We start from the raw sequence: 18,406 nt of genomic DNA on the forward strand, positions 1-18,406 counted from the left end.
CAGCCCAGCCCCCTGGGGACCCCCGGAGAGGTGGGGGGCAGCCGGGGGGGCCGGGACGGAGCGGTCGCCGGCCCCCACCGGAGAAACGGGGCGACTGGCCGCAGGGGGGGCGGCCGGGGGGCCGGTCGGGCCGGGACCAAGGGCACCATGTCGTCCGGGGCCAAGGAGGGGGGCGGGGGCTCCCCCGCCTACCACCTCCCGCACCCACACCCACACCCACCCCAGCACGCCCAATATGTGGGCCCCTATCGGCTGGAAAAGACGCTGGGCAAAGGACAGACAGGTGAGCCAGGAGAGGGGACACCTGGGGCGGGGGCAGGGGAGCTGGGGGGTAGAGGGTGGGACTCACGGGTATTCAAAGGCAGGGGCTGGCTGCCCAGACCCCTGGGTCCCTCACAGAGAAGGCACTTGGGGTCCAGACTGCTGAATCCCCAGGATGGAGGGTTGAGGACTCAGACTATGGGGTCCTGGGGAGGAAGGGGCTGGGGGCCTGGACTCCTGGGGGGAGGTCTGGGGCCAGAAGGCTCCCACCCCATTGGGGCAGAGGTTGGAGGGGCTCCCTGGCCATGGTGGGGAAGGGAGGCCAGCCCGCAGCAGGACGGCCAGTACTGGGAGCAGAGTTCCTTGCTGCAGTACAGCCGCAGGCTGGGGTGAGGTGGCGGGATGGGGGTGCACCCCAAGGAGCCGCTTCCCTCTGCACTGTCCTCTGGCCAAAGAGGGCCTCAGGCTCTCCTGGCAGGCCACAGGGGTGACAGGGGGAATGAGGCCGGGACAATGGGGTCTACAGCATTCTCCCCCTTCTCCATCATGCTGCCTCAGTGTGGGGACCAGGAATGGAGAGGTGGAAAGGTGGATGCAAGAGGCAGATCCTTCAGGAGTGGCTGTGGAATGGGGGGTCATCTTTTGCTGTTGCTAAGCACTGGTCACCAGTGTAGCCTCTTTCCTGCCAGGTGGGGGGTGGGTAGGTGTGAGGCAGGAGCTACACACCTGTGTCCTAGGCAGGGGGTTCGGTAGTGGGCCCAGGGTCTCTCTGAAGCTGAGGGCCAGGGTGTGAGGTAGGAAGGGGAGAGGGTCAGACTCCCAGATCCTAGTGGTAAGAGTGTGAAGGTGTTGCTGACCTGAATTCCTGAGTTATGGGTGAGGAAGAGGCCATGGGCCTGGACTCCCGGCTCTGAGGGAGGAGGGGCTGGGGGCCTGGACTCCCAGGTCTGAGGGAGGAGGGGCTGGGGGCCTGGACTCCCAGGTCTGAGGGAGGAGGGGCTGGGGCCTGGACTCCTGGGTCTGAGGGAGGAGGGGCTGGGGCCTGGACTCCTGGGTCTGAGGGAGGAGGCGTTTGTGGCCTGGACTCCTGGGTCTGAGGGAGGAGGCGCTGGGGACCCAGAATCCTGGGTCTGTGGCTTTGGGGCTTACCCTTGGGGTGTGCATGCTCCCAGCTACAGCTGCTATTAAAAGCAGATCTAAGAAGGGGATTGAGAGGTCAGGGTTTGGGAGAAGGTGGAGGAGGATGGTCTGGGAAGGGGGCAAAGGTGAGATTATGTTCCTTGGGAGACATGAAGTCTCTAGATTAAAGGGCAGAGAATTCAAAGAAGTGATGGGTTGCGAGAGAGAGGGGTTTGAAGGAGGCAGACCGGGGGAGACAAAACTATGGAGACACAGTGAGGAAAGAACATGTGGAGAGAGGAGCTGAAAGGGCCACACCGGAAGGACAGAGAATTGGGGTGAGAATCAAGGGGCGGCGGTGGAGGGGAAGACCGGTGGGTGATGGGCAATCAGAAGGAACAGAATTGGGCAACAGGGAGTGGGAAGAGAATTGTATTTTGTGGGAATGGCAGCTGTCGGCCCCCAGGAGTTCAGGTCAGGGTGATTCGGGCCACTGTTAAACAGCCAGCAAGGGAAGGAGGAGGAATTGAGGTGGCAAGGGGGCCTTAGGAGCCACAGGGGGGAGCATGCTCTGGGAGCACACCCCACATCTTCAGTCCTGCTCCCCCAGGGCTGGTTAAACTCGGGGTCCACTGCATCACGGGCCAGAAGGTCGCCATCAAGATCGTGAACCGGGAGAAGCTGTCCGAGTCGGTGCTGATGAAGGTGTGTGTGTTGGGGTGGAGGGTACCCTTTGGGGCTAGGGGGAAGGGAGGGAGACCATGCTGACCTCCGTTCCTGTGTCCCACCCCCCGATCCCCCAGGTGGAGCGGGAGATCGCCATCCTGAAGCTCATTGAACACCCACACGTCCTCAAGCTCCACGACGTCTACGAGAACAAGAAATATTTGTAGGTATTTATAGACACCCAGCCCCCCATGCGCCCTCCCCAAGTTCCTAGGGTGGGACCTTTCCGGAAGCAAGGCCTGGAGGCCCACTCCCAGCTGGGCCACTGAAGGCCCACTCGCTTCCCAACTCCCTTCCCCCACAGCGACACCCCCGCACACACACATAATCCTCCTTGTTTCCACACTGACCTGGCCTCACGCTAAGGGTCGAATGTGCCCCAGCAACAGGACAGCTAAGCCGTCCTGACTTGGGGACAGAGGCTGATCCTCCCCCATCCTCCCCAGCCCCAGTGTGCTGCCCCACTGCACTGCAGGGAGCACTTCATACTGGATACTCCGGGTGCCCTCAGCCAGACCCAACTTGCTAAGGACAGATGCCCCCTGTTTACTAAGGGCAATGGGCCCAGCAAAGCCTGAGGCCCGGTGAATCCTGCCTCTTCCCAAACTCCCACTCTGGAGCACCCCCTACCTCCCCCAACACAACTCTGGATGCTATGACTGGACACCCCAACAATGGGCCTCCTTAGAAGTTCTGAGTCCTATCTCAAAGTCAATTACCCCCCAGGAAGGATGGGGGTGGGGTCCAGCTGTCCGGGCTCCACACAATAGGACTTTGTCTGGACTCTGGTGACCCAAGAGACAGCTGGGCTGGGCAGTGGGAGAGGGGACAGCCCCCTGCCCCCACCACGGTCCCCAGGGTGAACTGACTCCAACACCCATCAGATGTTAGGGCGGGTTTCCCCAGACAGGAAGCGGCCCCAGCCCCAGGTGCTTATGGGAATTGTAGTCCTCAGGCTTCCCCAGGTGTGGTGGCAGGGCAGGGCCATTGTCACCCACTGGTGGAACTATCATTTCCACTCCACCATCTGTGTAGGGAGCGGGGTGCCCTTGGGAGTTGGTGCTTCACAGTGGAATCTCCGCCTTCCAAGAGCTCCTAGAAATTGAGGGGTTTTTTTTTCCCAGGGGCTGATGGGAATTAGAGTTTTAACCTCCTGGAGCCTGATGGGATTTGGAGTCTTTAGAATCCAGGTGGCTGATGGGTATTAGGAGTCTCTATGTCCCAGAGACTTGTGGGAGTTCGGAGTTTTTTACCTCTCAGGAGCTGATGGGAGTTGTAGTCTTTTACCTCAGAAGTTAACTTAGATTGGTGCACACTGCAATCCATTATTGCCAAGAATTAACAAGAATTCAAGTTTCTTCATGCCAAAGGCTTATGGGAATAAGAAGCTTGGCTTTCAAGGGGCTAATGGGAGTAGAGGGGGGGTGTTTATTTCCCAGGGTCCTATGAGAATTGGGGGTCTCTGTCCTCCAGGTGCTAATGGAGTTGACTTACCTCCTGAGACAACTAGAACTCAAAGTATTAATATTCCTGAAGTTGACATGGGAGTCTCACTGTCCAGGGCTGATGGGAATTGAATTTTGGCTTTCCAGAGGCTGATGGGAATTAGGATCTCTTCCCCTCAAGAACTGATGGGAATTGGAGTACCTTCCTCCCAGGGACTGATGGGAGTTATAGTTTTTCCCTCACAGAAGCTGACAGTTGAATTCGTGCACACCGCAAAGGTCATTACCTAAGAACAGATGAGAATTCCATCATCTGCATCCCAGAAACTAATGAGATTGACAACGTTGGCTTCCCAGAGGCTAATGGGAATAGGGGACTTTATTTCCTAGGGGCCTATGTGAATTGAGATCTTTGACCCCCAGGTGCTAATAGAATTGCCTGATCTCCTGAGGATAACTATAAGTCAAAGTGTTGACCCCTGAAGTTGACATGGGAGTCTCTACTGCCCAGGGCTGATGGGAATTGAGTTTCAGCTTCCCAGAGGCTAATGGGAATTGGAGTCTCCTCCTCCCAGGGACTCATGGGCATTGTGGTTCTCTGCCTCCAGGGGCCAAAGGGATTGAGGTCTTGTGCTGGGGCTGAGGGACTGATGCAAGAGGGAGACCAGGCTCTTTGGTCCTCCACATGCCCCTTCCAGCCCTCTGCCCCCTCCATGTCCCCCAGGTACCTGGTTCTGGAGCACGTCTCTGGAGGTGAGCTGTTCGACTACCTGGTAAAGAAGGGGAGACTGACCCCCAAGGAGGCCCGGAAGTTCTTCCGCCAGATCGTGTCGGCGCTGGACTTCTGCCATAGCTACTCCATCTGGTGAGGGGGCAGCTTGAGGGGAGGCCCTTGGGAACACATGGCAGGCTGACCAGAAGCCAGGGTGATGCAGCCCCAAACAAATCTTTTATCCCTTTTTTAAAATGGATATAACTCAAATATCATAAAATTCACCCTTTTAAAGTGTACAATTCAGTAGTTCTTAGTATATTCACATGTTGTGCATCACTACTATGTATTTTTGGAACATTTTCATCACCCCAAAAATGAACACCCTGTATCTCCTAAGCAGTCACCTCTCTGTCCCCCTCTGCCTCAGCCCCTGACAGCCACTAATCTGCTTTTTGTTTCTATGGATTTACCTATTCTGCGCATTTCATATAAATGGAATCATACACTATGTGGTCTTTCATGACTGGCTTCTTTCACTTAGCAAAATATTTTCAAGCTTCATCCATGTTCTGGCATGTATCAGGGCTTCATTTGTTTTCATGGCTGAATAATATTCCATTGTATGGATATGCCATATTTTGCTTATCCACTCACCAGTTGATGGACATTTTGGTTGTTTCTCCTTTTTGGCTAATATGAATAACGAGGACATGTGAACATTCGTGTACGAGTTTTGGTGTGTACCTATATTTTCAGTTCTCTTGGGTACTTACCTAGGAGTAGAATTGTTGGGTCATATGGCAACTCTCTGTTTAGCCTTTGGAGGAAGTGACAGACCATTTTCCCAAAGCAACTGCACCATTCAACATCCCCACCAGCAGTCTGAGGGTTCCAGTCTCTGTACATCCTTGCCAACACTTGTTATTATCTTTGATGCTACCCATCTGGGTAGTGTGAAGTGGGATCTCATTGTGGTTTGATTGGCATTTCCCTTTTGGCTAATGATGTAGGACTCTTCAGGTGCCATTCGTATATCTTCCTTGAAGAAATGTCTATTCAGATCCTTTGCCCATTTTTAATTAAATTGTCTTTTACTCTTGAGTTTGAGTTCTTTATTCTAGCATAACTCTAGGAAGAATTCCTAAGAGTTATTTATTCTAAGCACAAATCTTTTACCAAATGTATATTTTCAATTCTTTTCTCCTAGTCTGTGACATGCTTTCGCCTTTTTGTAACAATGTCTTGTGAAAATCAAATTTTAAATTTTGATCAACTCAAGTTTGTTGATTTTTGTTTCTTTTGCAGCTCATGCTTTTTCTGTTCTATTTAAGAAATCTTTGCCCAGCTCAAGGTCACTAAGGCTTCCTCCTATGTTTTCTTCTAGAAGTTGTATAGTTTTAGCTCTTGCATTTAGGCCTGGGATCCATTTCCAATTAATTTTTGTATATGGTGTGAGGTAAGGGTTGAAGTTCATTCTTTTGCATGTGAACGTCCATCCATATAAGGAAAGATCATCCTTTCCTCATTGAATTGCCTTCACTCTCAAAATAAGATATTAAATATGCAGTATTTTTGTGGTTAATTAGGGGCAAATTGGATGCCTTCAGCTCATCTTTCAGCCTCATCTGTTTGCACACCTCCTTCTCTGGGGTGGAGACTGGAGATGGGGTGGGGATCAGGGTGGAGGGGCTCAGACGGGGCAGTAAAGCTTGGCGATGAAAAGGCAGCCTATTTAAATTGTCAACACCTCCCTGTTGACTAGATGGTGTCAAAACACTGACATTAAAAACACTGACCTCCAGGGGGCGATAGTCAACATATTTAACCACAAGTATGACCCAGTTACCACTTCCACCAGATACCTAGACTGCTCAGGCCCCACCTTCCCCAGACTATAACCCTTAAATCTTGAGAAGTTTGGCCTGCTGGGGAGAGGGGAGGTGCTGAGGGAGAGCCCAGTAATAGGCTTGGGATGGCAGTATTTTTTGATTATTCAGTATGGAAATATTTCAAAATTTTAAGAGCCAGCTCAATATCAGCCCTGCTTACCTCAAAATATGTCACTTCAGGGGCCAGCCCGGTGGCGTAGTGGTTAAGTTCCTGTGCTCTGCTTCGGCGGCCCGGGGTTCGCAGGTTCGGATCCCTGGCAGGGACCTAGCACCACTCGTGGCGGCATCCCACATAAAAGAAAGGAAGATGGGCACAGATGTTAGCTCAGGGCCAATCTTCTTCCTCAAGCAAAAAGAGGAAGATTGGCAATGGATGGTAGCTCAGGGCAAATCTTCCTCTCACACACACACACACAAATCTCACTTCATGCATGTTCAGACATTTGTGGATAAAATGACATGACGTCTGGGGTCGCCTACAGAATAACCCAGTGGAGGAAGGTGAGAGTATGGAGAGGTGTAGCTGAGGAAGATTTGCCCTGAGCTGATAATGGGCGAAGCTGGGGGACAGGTGCATGCAGCTTCCTTGGAGTCGTCTCTCTACTTTGGGGCACGTTTGAAGTTGTCCATAACAAACAGTTTCCAGACCTGCCCCCTCTGAGAGATAGTGAGTGGGACCTAGGCCTCCGGGAGGAGGGCAGAGGCCTGATCCCCCCCCCCCCACCCCCGCCTGTCTCAGCCACAGAGACCTGAAGCCCGAGAACCTGCTTTTGGATGAGAAAAACAACATCCGGATCGCAGACTTCGGCATGGCGTCCCTGCAGGTGGGGGACAGCCTCCTGGAGACCAGCTGTGGGTGAGTAGGGGGCCCGGGTTCCTGAGCCTAGGGAGGGGTCAGAAGCCGGCCAGAGGCTCAAGCCACCTCTCTCCCTCAGGTCCCCCCACTATGCGTGTCCAGAGGTGATTAAGGTGAGTGAGGAGCAGGTGGAGGGGAAAGGGAGGTGGAGGGAGCATGGCAGAGGGATGGATGTCATGGCTGGCCCCTCTCCTTTCCAGGGGGAAAAGTATGACGGCCGCCGGGCGGACATGTGGAGCTGCGGAGTCATCCTCTTCGCCTTGCTTGTGGTAAGGTGCCCCTCACCTCTCCTGCCCCATTTCTAGAACAACCCTGCCTGGTAGAAGCACAGAACGTTAAGTTCCATCCTCACCTCAGGGGTTGTCTCCCAAATATTTAACTGGTCTCAGGAAGGTGGAGGGTATTAACCAACAAAACAAGATCCTGGAGCACTTCCTCTGTGCCCAGAGGTACCTATTCAGTCACAGAACTGTGAGATCATCCAGGGGCTCCCTGGAAAGGGATGGGGCAGCCAGGAGCCCTTAGAGGGCTTGAGACAGTGGCTGTTTACCAACTGATTCTAGGGTGTTGCAACATTGTAATAACTAATGTAACCAGGCTAGGGAAGTCAGCCTAGCTCCTGCCACAGGGCCTTTGCACCTGCTCCTCACTCTGCCTAGAATACTCTTCCATCCCTCTAAGCCCTGTTGCTTATCTAGTTAATATCCAGATTTCGTTTAGCTCTCAGCTCAATTGTCACTGCTCCAGGAAGCCTCCCCCAGCCCCCTCCTTCCTCCTCCCGAGAGGTCAGATCCCCTGTAGTAGCTCTTTCCTTCCTGGCAATCATCAGCGTTATCATTGTCCGTTTAGTTGTGTAAGTCCTTGAGTGGCATCTCCCTTCCCTTCTCTTTCATCAGCTCCCTGAGGTCAGAGCCTATGTCTAGGGCTTTCATCTTTGTGTGTTTTGTTCTGTTGGCTCACCATCTCAACCCAGAGTGGCCACATCGTGAGCCCTCCAAGAACTCGTGCAGCATGAATAAATAAGTGGTTTGTTCTATGCTGGGCACTGCTCCAAGCACGTTACCTCGTGTAATTCTCTCAACAACCCCAGAGAGGGCAAGCGACTGGCCCACAGGCACACAGCTGGTAAGTGGCAGACCTGGGGTCCATCTTTGGCCTCTTCACCACGAGGCTGTGTGACCAGGTGGGCTAAGTGACGCCAAAGAGAACAAGGCCAACCAGGTGCTGCCTTCCTGGTGCTCACAGCTGCCCATGGGGAGAACACGTGCCTGAGAGGCCAGCTAAGAACGTTCCAGACCATAGCCCTTCTGCAGTCAGTGATTTAGAGCACAGTTATGGAGCCCATTCAGCTGAGTTCAAAACCCTGCTCCACCCCCTGGAGCGAGCAAGTCACTTTCTTGCTCCAAGCCTCAGTTTCCTGGTCTGCACAATGGGGGTAATTACAGTACCTGTAATTGCGAGGGTGTCGACAGAATGCGGCATGTTAGTCCTCCATAATTATTTTTAGTGGTGGTTTATCATCATTATTACAGTCAATTCTCATTATTTGCGGATTCGCCTATTCGCTCAAGTTTATCTGTAACCTCAAAATCAACAGTCTTGCTGCGTTTGAGGTCCTTCTCAGCCGCTCAGGGTGGAGAAAAATTCGAGTCGCTGGCATGCGTGTTCCCAGCTGAGGTTTAACAACTCTGCTTTCTTTCCCTCATGTCAGCTCTCATCCTGTAAATAAGTGTCCTTCATGCGTGTTTTGCATTTTTATGCTTTTTGTCAGTGGCTTTGCTGTTTAAAATGGCCCCCAAGCGCAGCGCCAAAGTGCTGTCTTGTGTCCTCAGCGCAAGAGGCCTGTTTTGCACCACACGGAGGAAATACATGTGTTAGATGAGCTCCGTTCAAGTGTGATACAGCACTGTTGGCCATGAGCCCCACATTAACGAGTCAACTATATACAAATCGGAGGGCTTCCTCAGGTCGGGCTGCTGTAACAAAAATACCACAGACCAGGGGCTTAAACAACAGGCCTCGATCTCTCACAGTTCTGGAGGCTGGAAGTCCAAGATCAAGGTGCCAGCAGGTCTGGTGTCTGTGGAGGGCCCGTGTCCTGGCTGGCAGGAATTTTGGGAGGACACACACATGTAGTCTGTAACAGGATCTTGAAACAGAAACCCACATAAAATAAGGTTATATATTGATCGGTTGACAACAGTGTTGTGACCAGAGGCTCACAGGAACCTAACCCTGTATTTCATCCAGGAGCAATCGTTCAGTATTCACTAATTCAGGGTTCAGGGCAACTTTATAGAACAGAACTCCGGTGAATAACAAGAATTAACCGTCTTGTTTTTATGACCAATCTTCCTGAGCTAACATCTGTTGCCAGTCTTCCTCTGTTTTGTATGTGGGACACCACCACAGTGTAGCTTGATGAGCGGTGTGTAGGTCCACACCAGGGATCCAAACCCGCGAACCCCAGGCTGCCGAAGCAGAGCGCACAAACTTAACCACTATGCCACCAGGCCGGCCTCTATGACTGTAATTTTTAATCCATACCATAGCCCTGCCTGGCAGGACCATTATCTCCATTTGACAGAGGAGAGGAAATTGAGGCCAGTACTAGAGCGACAGGCAGCCAGAAGTCACACCCAGGCTTCCAGACCCCCAGACTGGCACTCAGGGGCGCCCTCTCCCTATCTCCCCACCCACATCCTGCACTCTCTGTCCACAGGCCTCTGATACCAGGGGTACCCAGCCACTTGCCACACTTGGAAAAGCCCTCAGAGACTCACACCGTCACCCCTGTGAGTCTTTGTCCAGGGTCACCTCCCCCAAGAGCCCCTCCCTGACTCCTTTGCTAGAATGGGGCTCCCATCTCACTCTGTCTCCCGATGTATCTATGTGTTTCTTGTGTGCCTTCCCCACTAGAGTGCAACTTCTACTCACTCAACAACCGTTGCTTATTAATTCGTGTGTGCCAGGCACTGTTCTAGGCGAAGCCCCATGGGGACAGGAATCTGGTTTGGTCCCCTGCTCTGTCCCTTGTGGCCAGACTGGAACCTGGGAGACAGCAGGGGCACAATCGGTTGTTGAATGAGTACCAACAGCTAACCCAACATGGATGGTCCTTACCGTGTGCCTGGCACTGGACTGTCATCTGATCCTGAGCGTCCTGAGAGGTGGGTGCTGTCTCTACTCATCGCCATTTTCAGAGAAGTGGTAGGACGTGCCCAAGGTCACGCAGCTCTAAGCAGCAGAGCAAGGATTCTAATCCAGGCAGCCAGCACCAGCACCCGTGCTCTTAGACACTGTGCTTCGTGCCACTCCGCGAGGCCCCACATGACCTGCTTACCTCTCGGGCACTCCTTGGCTTGTTGATGCATTGCCTCTGTCTTCCCATGACTTTCCTTTCTGTGTCTCTCTGTGTCCTCCTCTCCTCTGCTGCTAAGGACACCAGACACTGATTTAGGGCCCACCCTATATCCAGGATGCTTTCATCTCCAGATCCTCAGTGAATTACACCTGCAGAGACCCTATTTACAACCAGGGTTGCATTCTGAGGTTCCAGGTGGACGCAAATTTTGGGGGGACACCATTCAACCCCCTACACTCCCAGATTTGCACCAGCCTCACTCAGCCTCATGAGCTGTCTGCTCCAGTGTCACCTCAGTCACTCCATCATTATCTAGCTGTTCATGTTTGCTTGCTCACAAGTGTCTCCCGCCCTGGGGTGTGAGCTGTAGGAGGGCAAGGGCTTGTTCTGTTCACTACTGGATCCCTGACTCATGCGGATGCTCACCTTTTGTTGAATGAATGAATGAAGATGACCCCTCCCGAAACTGGTCTGGAGAGAAACCTGTTTAAAGGTACAGTCTCCAATCTGCAACCTCAGCTCCAATCTGCAGCCTCAGTACTGGAGCCAGACTGACCATTGCCAAATCCCTGCTCTGCCACTTCGGAGCTCTGTGCCTCAGTTTCCCCATCTGTAAAGTGGAGATAATAATAGTTCCCTACCTCCCGTGCTTGCGTGAGGACCAAATGTGTCAAGGCGTGTGAGCCGCTTAGACTCCGGCCTGGTATATCGTAAGCTCTGTATAAGCAGTCGGGTTATTTCTCACCCAGGGGGCTCTGCCCTTTGATGATGACAACCTCCGCCAGCTGCTGGAGAAGGTGAAACGGGGCGTCTTCCACATGCCCCACTTCATTCCTCCAGACTGCCAGAGCCTCCTGAGGGGGATGATCGAAGTGGAGCCCGAGAAAAGACTCAGTGTGAGTAGGAGGGGCTGGGAAGGGGGAACAGTGGATGATGAGGACAGAATCCCTAGCGCAATCATGAGGATGGATTCCCAGGACCTGTCCGTCGGTCCCTGGGGTGTCAGCTAGGAGGGGGGTCGCTGGTTGAGCCGCAGCCCGGGCTCCTGCAAACCTGTCCCTCCGAACTGGGGAGGTGGACCCCCACAGCGGGAGGGTGAGCAGAATGTGGCAGGATGCCACTGCGCATGCGGAAACCTCGCGAGGCCGGTCTGGAGTAGTCCGACTGCGCGTGCGCAGGGCAATGCGCTCCGCCACCACTAGGGGGAGACACGAGCCGTCATCCCGCCCTTGGTGGGGGGGTTTGGGGGCACTGTTAGGGACCCGCAACGCCACTCCATCAACTTCATTGCGCGCCTGCTGTGTTCAAACGACCTCACTTCTGCTTCTGTACCACCCACCGCCCTCACAGCTGGAGCAAATTCAGAAACATCCCTGGTACCTGTGAGTATGAGGAAACTGGACATCTGGGTCCCTGGGGGAGGAAGGGAGAGGAGCCCAAATATTGGGCCCCCAAAGCAGGAGAGCCGGCTAGCGGGTGGGATGCCGAGGTTCCTGAATGAGGAGGGGCCGCAGACTTGGACTTCTGGGTCCTAGGGGAAGAGGACACCGGCGGAGGAGGGGCTGGGGGTCTGGACCCCTGGGTCTGAGGGAGGAGGGGCTGGGGGCCTGGACTCCTGGGTCTGAGGGAGGAGGAGCTGGGACCTGGACTCCTGGGTCTGAGGGAGGAGGAGCTGGGACCTGGACTCCAGCGTCTGAGGCAGGAGGGGCTGGGGGCCTGGACTCCCGGGTCTGAGGGAGGAGGGGCTGGGGGCCTGGGACTCCTGAGTCTCGGATAAAGGAGAGGGCTCGAGTCCAGAAGCGCGGTTCCCTATGATGTTTCTCTCCTCTCCCCAGGGGCGGGAAACACGAGCCGGACCCCTGCCTGGAGCCAGCCCCAGGCCGCCGGGTGGCCATGCGGAGCCTGCCATCAAACGGAGAGCTGGACCCCGACGTCCTGGAGAGCATGGCTTCGCTGGGCTGCTTCAGGGACCGCGAGCGGCTGCACCGCGAGCTGCGCAGCGAGGAGTAAGACCCCCAGCCCCAACACACCCTGGCCACGTGGGGCGTGACGCCACAGCTCCCGGGACAGTCAGGCGGGGACGCGCTGGGCCCTCGCTCACGCGCAGACCCCCCCCCCCCGGGGCGTGGCGCCTAGGCCGCTAGATGGGGCGTGGCTTAAAGCTCCCACGTGGAGCTGTTCCCGGAGGAACCAAGAGGGGGCGGTAGGACCAGCAGGAAAAGACAGAAACAATTTGAAAAGTTTTCGTGGATGCTCAGACTTCGCACCTCAACATAGTACTTACATATAGTAAGTGCTCCGACCTTAGATATTATTATTATTACTGAATAAAGTGAGGCTGAGATGGACACTGAAACGAAGGAACCAACCGTATGGATACCTAGGAAAATGGAACCATAGAGATTCTGGGTGGACTGAGCCCCAGACAGCCAAAGGGAAGGGAAGCGACTACCTCTGGCACCTGACCTCTGACTCCAACCCTCTCCCACCTCCTACTCACCCCCCCAATAGGGAGAACCAAGAAAAGATGATCTATTATCTGCTTTTGGATCGAAAGGAACGGTATCCCAGCTGTGAGGACCAGGACCTGCCTCCCCGGAACGATGTTGGTGAGAAGGCAGGGCTGGGACTCCAGACCCCAGATTCCAGAGGGAGGAATGTGCTGCAGGCCCTGAGCTTTTGTAATTACACTCCCTGACTTGCTCTGTGACCTTTGTCAAAACTCCTCTCCACTCTGGGCCTCAGTTTCCCCATCTGTATGAGTGCCATGTACAGCTGGTTGAATCTGTCTTTTGATTGGGTTGAAACTCTCGGCCCTCAGACCCACCTCGGAAGCGTGTGGATTCCCCCATGCTGAGCCGTCATGGGAAGCGCCGGCCAGAGCGGAAGTCTATGGAAGTTCTAAGCATCACGGATGGTGGGGGTGGTGGCTCCCCGGTGCCCACCCGACGGGCCCTGGAGATGGCCCAGCACAGCCAGAGGTGGGAGCCCCTGCTCCTCCAGAGGGATCCACAGTCCTGGGTGGGGAGGGAGTTCAGAGCTCTAACTCCATCCCACCTCAAAGGTGCTGTGTGATTGGGACAAGTCACCGCCCCTCTCTGGGCCTCATTTCCTCATCTTGAAGGAGTATGGAAGAGAGAGGACATCTGAACCTTTCGAAACCCTTCCACCTGATTTTTTTTTTTAATCTATCCCGGAAACAGATCCCGTAGTGTCAGTGGAGCCTCGACCGGTCTGTCCTCCAGCCCTCTGAGCAGCCCAAGGGTAAGGCCAGGGCCCCAGTGAACTGAGAAGGGGTAAGGGGGTGAAGACCCTGTGGAGCAAAGATGAGCAGCAGAAACTACAATTCCCATGAAGTCTTGAGACATTGCCTCCTCCTTGTCCCTACAGGGCCAAAGACCCAAGGCCTCATTAGTAGCTTACGTCATTGGCCATTTCCAGTTCCATAGGATTGGGTTTTCAGTGTGTCTGAAGGGTTCATTTATTCATTTAACAAAAGCTAATTGAGCGCTTACTGTGTCCCAGTCACTGCTGGGTTTACAGCGGTGACCATGATAGAAAAAGTTCCTGCCGTCCCAACAATGGGGGTTGGGAGGGGGAATAATTGGACTACAAATTCCAGCATGCATCGGGCCCGTCTTCGTGAGTAACTGCGAGTGGGGCTCCTAGAGCCTCCTGGGACATGTAGTCCGCCCTCTCATCTGTCTCCACTCGTCCGCAGAGTCCAGTCTTTTCCTTCTCACCGGAGCCCGGGGCTGGAGATGAGGCTCGGGGCGGGGGCTCCCCGACTTCCAAAACGCAGACGCTGCCTTCTCGGGGCCCCAGGGGTGGGGGCGCCGGGGAGCAGCCCCCGCCCCCCAGTGCCCGCTCCACACCCCTGCCCGGCCCCCCAGGCTCCCCGCGCTCCTCCGGGGGAACGCCCTTGCACTCGCCCCTGCACACGCCCCGGGCCAGCCCCACTGGGACCCCAGGGACAACGCCGCCCCCAAGTCCTGGCGGTGGCGTCGGGGGAGCCGCCTGGAGGAGTCGTCTCAACTCCATCCGCAACAGCTTCCTGGGCTCCCCTCGCTTTCACCGACGCAAGATGCAGGGTACGGGGTCCATGGGGGCGCAGGGGCTGGGAGACAGACTTCTGAGTCCTAATGTGGGGAGGGGGCAGGGAACTAACATAGGGTCCCAGGTAGGAAAGGGCTAGGGGGCCACGACTCCCATATCATAGGAGAAGATGGGGTTGTGAGCAGAGATTCAGGCGTTGGCGAGAGACGAGGTGGGGCCTCCAGCTCTGGAGGAGGAGCCCCCTCTGAAGGATACGCCCCTTCGGTGGTGTGGTTCATCTTCCCGGCTCATGGCTAACAAGCCCCACCCCCCAAAGGGCGTGGTCTAACTGGGGCGGGCGTGGGAGTGGGGGACAGGATCCCTGGAAGGAACGTCCGGAAATTTGGGGTTTAGCTACCCCAAAAGAGAGGTAAATAGATGCTGGGGTCCAGACTCCCTGGTTGGAGTCGACTGCTGGCCTGTGTGATGGACACGGATGATAGACAAGTGTTAACCATGCTCTCCCCTCCCTAGTCCCCACCGCCGAGGAGATGTCCAGTTTGACGCCAGAGTCATCTCCGGAGTGAGTGACAGGGAAGGAAACAGAGGGGCTGGAGGAGGAGATTCGTTCCCTTAGCCCCCTCTTGACCCACCTCCAACCATCCCCTCCCACTCAGGCTGGCAAAACGCTCTTGGTTCGGGAACTTCATCTCCTTGGACAAAGAAGAACAAATATTCCTCGTGCTAAAGGACAAACCTCTCAGCAGCATCAAAGCGGACATCGTCCATGCCTTCCTGTCGGTGAGGGGTCTGGGTCCTCGTGTGTGCTGGCCATTATAGAACTACAAATCCCAGCAGCCCCTGGGGTTCACCACCTCAGCCCTGGCCTGGCTTCCTCCTGCACGTCATGGGATTTGTAGTTTTCCATTCAGAGTTGGTTTGGTCATTGTAGGGAGAGGGAAGCAGGAGAGGTTTACCTGGGACATGGAAGTGGTAAATGGGATCCCAAATTACAGTTCCTCACGTTATCAGTGTCCCATGAGGATTGGTGAGTTGCCTTTCCCTACCACCAGGTCTGATGAGATTGGCAGAAGGAACTTCTTTACCCAGCAGACTCTAGGGCTACCCACTGGGTCCTGTGGGCTGGGCCTGGCACCTAGATACAGAGTCCTGGTTACATTGGGATTCAGTTGCTCAACCATTCCTCTGCTACTGTTTATAGTAGGACAGAGAAAACTACAAATCTCAGCGGGCAATGGGGCCTCCCAATGCCTTTTCTGTTATTCTTTCCCCTGGTGGCTGATGGGACTTGTAGTCCCTTGGGCAGAGCTGGTTATAGGGTTGCTTATCCATTCCCGGGAATCAGGAATCAGCCCTGCCTTTTGTCCCCCACCTCTCTCAGATCCCCAGCCTGAGTCACAGTGTGCTGTCACAGACCAGCTTCAGGGCTGAGTACAAGGCCAGCGGCGGCCCCTCCGTCTTCCAGAAGCCTGTCCGCTTCCAGGTGGACATCAGCTCCTCTGAGGGTCCAGAGCCCTCCCCCCGACGGGACGGCAGCAGTGGTGGCGGCATCTACTCTGTCACCTTTACTCTCATCTCTGGTAAGTTTCCCTCGACTAGACTGCCCCCAGCCTAGTGTTTGGGATGCTCGAGACAGCTGAGATGGGAGAGCAGCCCAGCAGGGCAGCAAGAGGAGGAGGAGGTGGTGCCCAGCTGGTGCTGAATGTATGAGCCCCCTCCTCTCAGACCCCCACATCCCTACCTTCCCCCTCCTCTCCTCAACATTTAACAGGTATTTATGACATGCCACATGCATTACATGCACAGTTTCCTAGAAGCTTCCCAACAGACTTTGAGGTGTTAGTGATCACCCATTTTACAGACAAGAAAACTGAGTCCTAAAGAAGTACATTGACTTGACCAGAGTCACACTGCAAACTGTGACAGGGCTGGGGCTCAACCTAGGCCTCCTGACCTCACAGCACAGAGCTCTTACTACTACTTTAAGACTATAAGTCAGGGGCTGGCCCCGTGGCCAAGTGGTTAAGTTCGTGCGCTCCGCTGCAGGCGGCCCAGTGTTTCGTTGGTTCGAATCCTGGGCGCGGATGTGGCACTGCTCATCGAACCACGCTGAGGCAGCATCCCACGTGCCACAACTAGAAGGACCCACAATGAAGAATATACAACTATGTACTGGGGAGGCTTTGGGGAGAAAAAGGAAAAAATAAAATCTTTAAAAAAGAATTAAAAAAAAAAAGACTATAAGTCAGATGGTGAGGTGCTGTTAAACCACATTGCTGCACCCAGAGCAGGCATCACAAATCAATCACAGCACTTCTTCCTGCTGAGCTCAGCTCCTGCCTCAGCAACTCCAAGCAGCCACAACCAATCAAGAGCTGGCACAAGAGATGAAAACCACAGAAATGCCTTGCTTTCAATTCTACTTGATTTCTGAGTCCTGATAACAAGAGTTTAGATAGCAAGGGATACCTCCGTTTGCTATCCTTGTCACCAGTCTTAAAATATCACAGCTGAGAGATGAGCTTGCTCCCAGGGTTTCTAAGCCAGGCAGCTGTGGAACACTGGGGTGTTCCATCACCAGAATAAATGATGCCACCTTTTTTTTTTCTTTCCCCTTAAAGACTATGCAGAATTCTCTCAGTTTTAAGATTTTTTCCCTCCTATTTATTTTTCTTACATTTTATTTATTTATTTATTTTTTGAGGAAGATTGGCCCTGAGCTAACATCTGCTGCCAATCCTCCTCTTTTTGCTGAGGAAGACTGGCCCTGAGCTAACATCCGTGCCCATCTTCCTCTACTTTATACGTGGGATGCCTACCACAGCATGGCATGCCAAGCGGTGCCATGTCCGCACCCAGGATCCAAACCGGTGAACTCCAGGCCACGGAAGTGGAACTTGCCATGCGCACTTGACCGCTGCGCCACTGGGCCGGCCCCTATTTTTCTTATATTTTAAATACAAAACAACACCCATTGTTATTTTAAGTAAAACTTTTCTTAGCCTCATTTGCAAACTGTGGATTTATGCCTGTCCCCAAAAAAGGAGGGAAACTGAGAGCAAGAGACCAAGAGGAGGAGAGTCCCTTGCGGAGTGGACAGACCAGGATCCACAGGGCGGGAGGGCCTTCCCTGCCCCTGTCCCCAGGTCAGTCTGTTTCTCTGCTCCTTCCAGGTCCCAGCCGTCGGTTCAAGCGAGTGGTGGAGACCATCCAGGCACAGCTGCTGAGCACTCATGACCAGCCCTCCGTGCAGGCCCTGGCAGGTGGGAGGCGGGGGCTGTGGGCAGAGGGGAGACTTCCTGGTGACCAAGCGCTACCGGGTTTGGTTTACGGGCGAGGCTGCAGCTGTTCTCACTGTTGTGTTGAGGCCTTACCTGCAATGCTGTGCTCGGGTTCCTGGAGAGGCTGGGGCCTGAGCTCTGTGGGAACCAGGCCATCCTGAGCCCGAGAAGCCCGCATTCCTAGGGAGGGGACCTCTAGGGGTCCCTAAGAGGATGACTGGGCTCTGTGTTCGGGATAGTGGAACTTGCTGCCCACAGAGGTTCCGGAACTGTGTTCTGAGGAGGGTGACCGACCTTCTGGTTTGCCCAGGAGTGAGAGGTTCCCAGGATGCAGGACTTTCAGTGCTAAAGCCGGGACAGGTTGGTAACCCTGTCGACGAAAATAATCCATAACCAATCTATAAAGGAAAATTTAGGTGAGTTTATTCTGAGCTGAAATCTGAGGACCATGGCCCGGGGCCTTTCTTCCCAAAGGAAGAAAGGGCACCAAAGAAGTGAGGTGTACAGAGTGGTTATATACCCCCAAACAGGACGTTTCACGTATGATTGAAATGTCCCTCCCACAATAGTGACAAGATTGCCCTGTCAGCACAGCACTTGATGGACACAGCAGGTAGTGGGTCTGCTATCTTGGTGGGCGTAGCAGGAGGCAAGTCTATTGTCTCGAGCTGGGCGAGCTGGGCAGTCACAGGTG

General features: G+C 54.3%; 1 protein-coding gene across 1 annotated transcript in view; it reads left to right on the forward strand.

Moving 5' to 3' along the window:
• The window catches only part of BRSK1 (BR serine/threonine kinase 1), a 21,658-nt gene continuing 3,252 nt past the window's right edge, over positions 1 to 18,406 (forward strand). The window contains exons 1-18 of the mRNA XM_070558579.1: positions 1 to 283; positions 1,991 to 2,085; positions 2,184 to 2,269; positions 4,276 to 4,416; positions 6,895 to 7,011; positions 7,091 to 7,124; positions 7,212 to 7,280; positions 11,125 to 11,271; positions 11,726 to 11,757; positions 12,211 to 12,381; positions 12,887 to 12,984; positions 13,197 to 13,356; positions 13,579 to 13,639; positions 14,097 to 14,466; positions 14,945 to 14,993; positions 15,088 to 15,211; positions 15,813 to 16,011; positions 17,605 to 17,694. Coding sequence (XP_070414680.1) covers positions 148 to 283; positions 1,991 to 2,085; positions 2,184 to 2,269; positions 4,276 to 4,416; positions 6,895 to 7,011; positions 7,091 to 7,124; positions 7,212 to 7,280; positions 11,125 to 11,271; positions 11,726 to 11,757; positions 12,211 to 12,381; positions 12,887 to 12,984; positions 13,197 to 13,356; positions 13,579 to 13,639; positions 14,097 to 14,466; positions 14,945 to 14,993; positions 15,088 to 15,211; positions 15,813 to 16,011; positions 17,605 to 17,694 — 2,179 coding nt within the window. The 5' untranslated portion in view covers positions 1 to 147. The remainder of the gene's footprint in view (positions 284 to 1,990; positions 2,086 to 2,183; positions 2,270 to 4,275; positions 4,417 to 6,894; positions 7,012 to 7,090; positions 7,125 to 7,211; positions 7,281 to 11,124; positions 11,272 to 11,725; positions 11,758 to 12,210; positions 12,382 to 12,886; positions 12,985 to 13,196; positions 13,357 to 13,578; positions 13,640 to 14,096; positions 14,467 to 14,944; positions 14,994 to 15,087; positions 15,212 to 15,812; positions 16,012 to 17,604; positions 17,695 to 18,406) is intronic.

Source organism: Equus przewalskii, chromosome 9, assembly GCF_037783145.1.
Source record: "Equus przewalskii isolate Varuska chromosome 9, EquPr2, whole genome shotgun sequence".
NCBI lineage: Eukaryota > Metazoa > Chordata > Mammalia > Perissodactyla > Equidae > Equus > Equus przewalskii.